The sequence below is a fragment of the Salvia hispanica genome, chromosome 1 (assembly GCF_029641045.1).
Source record: "Salvia hispanica isolate PSC_SH4W2 chromosome 1, Shi_PSC_v1, whole genome shotgun sequence".
Taxonomy (NCBI): domain Eukaryota; kingdom Viridiplantae; phylum Streptophyta; class Magnoliopsida; order Lamiales; family Lamiaceae; genus Salvia; species Salvia hispanica.
The window spans coordinates 4,063,390-4,069,389 of NC_142692.1; the positions used below are offsets into that span (position 1 = coordinate 4,063,390).

At 37.2% G+C, this 6,000-nt stretch overlaps 1 protein-coding gene across 1 annotated transcript; it reads right to left on the reverse strand.

Moving 5' to 3' along the window:
• Nucleotides 1-693: 693 nt before the first annotated feature.
• Nucleotides 694-3,868, reverse strand: LOC125223419 (Serinc-domain containing serine and sphingolipid biosynthesis protein). The gene is made up of 6 exons (XM_048126556.2): nt 3,521-3,868; nt 2,543-2,779; nt 2,019-2,130; nt 1,757-1,931; nt 1,427-1,667; nt 694-1,206 (listed from the first exon to the last, which is right to left on the reverse strand). The coding sequence occupies exons 1-6, from the start codon at nt 3,693-3,695 to the stop codon at nt 923-925; spliced, it is 1,224 nt and encodes a 407-aa protein (XP_047982513.1). The 5' UTR covers nt 3,696-3,868; the 3' UTR covers nt 694-922.
• Nucleotides 3,869-6,000: the final 2,132 nt, after the last annotated feature.

Sequence of the window (6,000 nt, forward strand, 5' to 3'; positions counted from 1 at the left end):
ACCGGAATTGAAAATAGGCGGTCACCAGATTGGATTGTCGGTCGAATTCGAAATTGGGTAAACGCCTTTGCCGACCTCTGAAGCTTTGCAAATTCAGGCGGAATAACGTTCACCTGCAGCGTTGCACCAAAGCAATACATCAACTTTCAAAGGGTAATTTGGTATAATTGGACTCACTATCGGCGTTAACGGCAGATTCATGAAAACTATCCCACTCCCTCCTCTGATAGGGCTAGCACACCTCTGCTGATAGTAGTATGTAGAACCTTGAAACCCGCTTGGAGTATGTCGGGTCGGCCGATTGGAGGGACTGCTACCAAACGGGAGAATTGCCTAGTTCGAATGGTGTTTCACAGCTATTTAGGGCTACCAGACGGGCCCTTAGTTTGTTATGTATTCCAACTTTGCCCGATTTCATTAGAAATAGAATGCTAGTACTATATTGGTTCCTCAAATAAACATTTGAAGGGGCTTAAAGACAGTTTGATTAGAAGGGATAAAAGGCATTTGAAGTTTACACTTTTGCATTAGAGATATAATACTAGCAATTAACAACAATATAATTACCGTAAAGGAAAAGTAACAACAAGCATATTTGTGTAACAGTTTTTGCAATAAAAATTGGTTGGATTTCACTAAAGTATATTCGGAACAATTTGTAATATCTATGTCCAAAGTCCAAACATAGGAAACTACACATCAATAATTTCACTGTTATTATATTTTATACAATAACCATAAAAAAGGTTCTTGTGATGCCCAGGCACAAACACTAGTAGTACTACTACATATCCAATTCCAAGTCTGTAACATTTTATAATTTATATACTAACATAATACATATATAAGTCTGATTCGACTCCAAAGTTGAGTAATTACAACAACACCATCAATACATGTCACGTGTAATGTAGCAGTTGGTCTAGTAGAACTCCCGATCAGGAAAGATTATAGGAGCGACAAGGGACCAAATGTACAAGCCAGCCGTGATCCACTCCGTGCAGATTCGGACCCAAACCGACGTCCAACCCACATCAATGAGATCGGAGTTCTCAGAGTCGCTGGTCCATCCCGACAGAAGCATGGCCGAGTACATGCTAGCCAGCGCAAATATAACATGGAAGAAAAAGTACGAGTAACTAACCGGTCGCGCTTCTGCACCCCCGGACTCCACATCCCCCGACTCGAGAAGAGGCTTTTTCTCACCTGCGCATTTTGGGGAAAGACTAACTTGAATATTTTTTATCAATCTATTCCATCACTCAAAGTTTAAATTGATCAACCCATCAAAGTAAACTCTCTGAATAATTTTTTTCATTCTATCATATCACTCAAAGTAAACGCTACCCACAATGATGTAATTATAGCATTGAAATGTGGAGATTTGACTAGTAGGAAAAAAGCTCGGAATCGTTGGTTCAAGTACCTGCTCGAGGCGAAGATGGAGGGGATGATAAGAAAGTGGTCGATGATCCAGCACGGAGAGCAGAATATAGGACGGACAGCACTGTTGTGAGCATCCCTAGTACGAGGGTGCTCGTGGAGACGGCTGTCGACTTGTGAAGACCGTTGCAGGCATAGTCTCGAGGTTCACTAGAGAGACCGGTATAGCACACATAAGCACAGTAGAGAGAGATCACAGAAGCAGGCAAGAGGCTGCCATTAACCTGCCCGAATCACCAGTCATCACTCACAATAATGTATTAATTCGTCGCATCATCCAACAAATGTCGAACAAAAATAGAATGACGTTTACCTTTGGATGCAGAGCGATGATAGCGAAAGCAAAAGCAAGAATGAAGTTCGTGACTAGGAAGAAGATGTTGAGGCCGCAGTCGTTCCCGGAAGGATTGAACCAGATGAATAGAATCCCCGTAAATGTAAATGCTCCAAGGTAGCACGCCACTGACACGACGAGCAAGGCAATGTACCTGAATACAGCACCACACGACATGATCAAGAACTCGACCAACGTGAAGAGTGGGGGTGAAATATTACTCGTAAGTAGTAGCCCCTACCACTTCTGCTCATCTTTAGCAACCCATGAATCGTTCCACGAATGTGTGGCGTCTAACAATATCAAAACCTGGACCAATAAGAAGCACCCGGCCCCAAACTTTGAAATCACTCCTGCATAGACAACAAATTTATTAAAATTAACATTATACGTTACACACAGAAAAAGGCTGGTATGGGATTCAATGGAACGTCATGTTGACACTAGATTCGTTGGAATATATGATAGCAAGACACGAGTGTGATCTTAGCTTCCATAGATCAAGATTTTGCAAACCATTAGGCAGTTTAGATGCACAAAGACCTTAGAGGTAGTAAATCACAATTCAAAAGCAATCCAAGGAATCAGCTAAGTGGTCTTTTTCTATCTCTTTTATTTTCCTTGACAAGAGCTACTCAGAACTACCAAGTCGTGCTTCTTTAACACCCCTACCAAGACACGGAATATCTACTCAATTTGTGGGATCTAAACTTTATCTTAGTAACATGCTCAATATATATGCATGTGTGCGTGCAAGAGACTGACCATATACGTCTATAACAACATTGGGAACGAAGAACATGAGGATGGTGAGCAAAGCCCAAATTATCATCTTAGCAATCCATCCACCATGATGCCAGGCATCGCGCCTGTCATTCTGATCCTTCACACCAATCATAATGAGAGCTAATGTTCCAAAGAACAAGAAATTCGCCATGCTAACACGAAGAACTCCCTGTATTTGGAACCATTGGTCTGTAAGGTCATCGGAAGTATTTATCCCTGCAAACCAAATGATCAACAGATTTCTCAGCTACTCTACAATTGACCAGAGGAAGTGGAGATGGTCATTTATCTCAACAAGAAAATTTACAAACTTAGCAAAGCATTCGACACAGAGTTACTCCGCTTCTGCTATGATTGACCAGAGGAATTGGAGACAACCATCTATTTCAACAAGAAAATTTACAAACTTAGCAAACCAATCAAGATAAAGATTTCAGTTCACACATTTCAGAGGCGAACCGGGACCAGTTCAACAAACGGAGTTCAATCACTAGGCATCAACAGGTTTCAAAAGCATTAGCTCTTATCCGGAATGCTTCTACATTCGATCCATAGTTCATACACATTATCAATTGCCTCATCACACACTCTGGCAATATAAGTATCAATGAATTAAACAGCTAATTGAAAAAGAAATCATTTCAACTGCAAAACGTGTCTACCTTAATGAGGATAAGCACTATTCATCTCTATCATGTACTTCCACTGAAAACTAAACAATAATCAATACATCTGCAACTAAAACACTCATCAATTCGGCCATTTTGCTTACCTGTGAGCTCATGTATTAATCAATGCATTCAAAATACACCAAACTAACATGAAACCAGAAATTAAAGGGGAAATTTTCACACCAACACAAAATTCCGTAGTAACCCTAAAAGCACCAATCACAAATCTTAGACAAAATCAGGAATAGATGAATCTGATAAAACATGCTCTTTTTTCCGAGCTTACAGGAGAATTGTTTGAGGAGAGGTGCGCCGACTTCTCTGAGGATCCAAGAAACAATCAAGGAAACACCAAACAAGCCGCAGTAGGCAAATCTCGCGGAGCGCTTAGTGATGCCAGACGCCACCGATGTGCACAATCCACACGTCAGAGACGCACAGCACGATGCCAGGCACGACATCTCAATTTGGTGATTGGTTTCTCAAACAATTATGCAATCAAACGATGATGATGCCAGTGATAATCTCGAGCTCTCGATCCTTGGAAGTTGAAAACTAGGCTTTCTTGTGCTGATTGTTTTCCCCAAAATTCGAATTATTTTATTACAATTATTTTCAATTTATCCCCAAAATTTGAATGCCTGCGTTAAATAGAATTGCTCATGGAAATCAAGATGATAAATTCCAGAAGCACTGAGGCAAAATTAGCTATATCCATTAAAATCATGGGCTTGATACAGCCCAATAGATTTTAGATCCAACGAAATCGGGTCGGCCCATTCAAATCCGGGATTAGTTTGACTTTCATTTATGGACATGAATCATGAGTCATGATATTAAATTATTAATGATAGTATAAAATTATAGTACTTCTCAATAAGAAAAATAATCTCACTTATGAACGAGTAGAATTTTTGTTTATATTAATAAAATAAGAAAAAGAAAAAAAAAGTTTGCAAAATAGGAGTGAGTAAAGATAAAATTACGATAAAACTAATTTTAATAGATCGATGTGAAAAATAAGACTATTTTTGTAAATGGAGCTCGAGCTTATTTGTAATTTCTCATTTTAAAAAATTACAATATTAAATTTTAATGGACTAACATGAATTTTTTTTTCTGGTTATCAGAGTAGCATTTGATGAAATTATTAATACTGATTAGTAATTTGAAATATAAATTTGTTAATAATGATAAAAGTATAAGACACAAAACAAACACTACTACCTAAAGAATATAATTTGCATGTCAATTATAGATAACGAAAATATAACTTTCTCGATTGCAGAAAAATGTGTTGATTCTTTATGAAAGGAAAGGCCCTACATACTAGTACTAGGAAAATGTTCAATAGTCCAAAAAAGATATAAATATATGGAGTAGTATTTAATTTCTCAATGATGTAAATGACCTTTTGTCCATCAAATTAATGTAACTCCATTTTTAGAAAATAGCATCGTCTATAAACGAACAAGTTCCTACAAGTTCACAAACGTCTTCTCCCATTTGTCTTCATATTTTCATGTCTCGAAATAAAAAAGAATGTCAGACAGAATAGAATCTGATACTATATGCGATAGAGAGAGGCGAGACTAGTTGAACTACACCTAATATTAATTTAGAGTTATAAGCGATATCATAAAATTTAATTTCATTGACATTTAGAAGAATTTTTAGCGATGAATGATAACCTAAAAACTCTTATTTGTAATAAAAAAGACTGTTATATGTATTATTTTTTTTTCACTTTAACTATTTAAAAAACTCTTATTTGTAATAAAAAAGACTGTTATATATATTATTCTTTTTTCACTTTAACTATTTAAAATGACTCTACTATCATTCACAACTAAGACTATTTCGAGTTATAAATGATACATTATGACTTATTTATAATCTAGAGTAATTTTGAGTTGTGAATACTAGTATAAATCTCTCATTCAATTCAGACTATATATTTCGTGTTGCCGAATGATAGCATAAAACTCTCATTTACAATTTAAGATTAATTTTGATTTAGAATTATGAATTATGAAAGTAAAATAGTAAATGTGGACATATTAAAATAGTATTGTCAGAAAACCTCTGATTACACGTCATTTACTCTTTATATCCTAACTTTTATCTTTGACTAAAGTCTCTTTTTGGTCCTTAACATATGGCGATTTTACGATTTTGGTCCAGAACATTATCTTTTGAATTATTTGGTCCAACACATTTAAAAACGGGCCGCAATCAGTCCATTTTGGACGGTACCGTGTAAAACTAACGGTGAACGGCTGTTTAGCCGATTTTGACCGAATTAAACATTTTATTTAGAATTTTTAATTATTTTCAAAAACAATTATTGTAATTCTAAATGCCCAAAACAGAAAGAACACTTCTTGATTTCCTCTTTCTTCTCGGTTTTCCTTGAAGATTGCCGCTTGTCACTGTTCTTGGATTAATAAGAGAGACTAATTATATGTCGGCGATCAGTAAAATGCAGACGGAAGCGAGGGTCGGAGTGGCGGTGGAGGGAGGGGGCCTGAGTGCGACGATGACGTCATCAGTGGTAGTCGAGCCGCATACCAGAGGAAAATCGACACCGCCCCCACAATTCCTCGCCGGTGGCCTCGCCGGAGCCGTCAGCAAGACTTGTACCATTCTTCTCGCACGCCTCACCATTCTCTTTCAGGTTTTTACTCATTTATGAATTGCTCAACATTGTAATCCCTTTATCAGATGAAGAACTCACAGTAGTGTGGGTTTGAATTGGAAAGAATT

Coding starts and splice junctions, on each gene's coding strand:
- LOC125223419 (XM_048126556.2), bottom strand. CDS start 3,695: ATGTCGTGCCTGGCATCGTGCTGTGCGTCTCTGACGTGTGGATTGTGC. Junction 2,131..2,542: donor TGTTGTTATAGACGTATATG/GTCAGTCTCTTG, acceptor TTGTCTATGCAG/GAGTGATTTCAAAGTTTGGG. Junction 1,932..2,018: donor GCTAAAGATGAGCAGAAGTG/GTAGGGGCTACT, acceptor TGCTGTATTCAG/GTACATTGCCTTGCTCGTCG.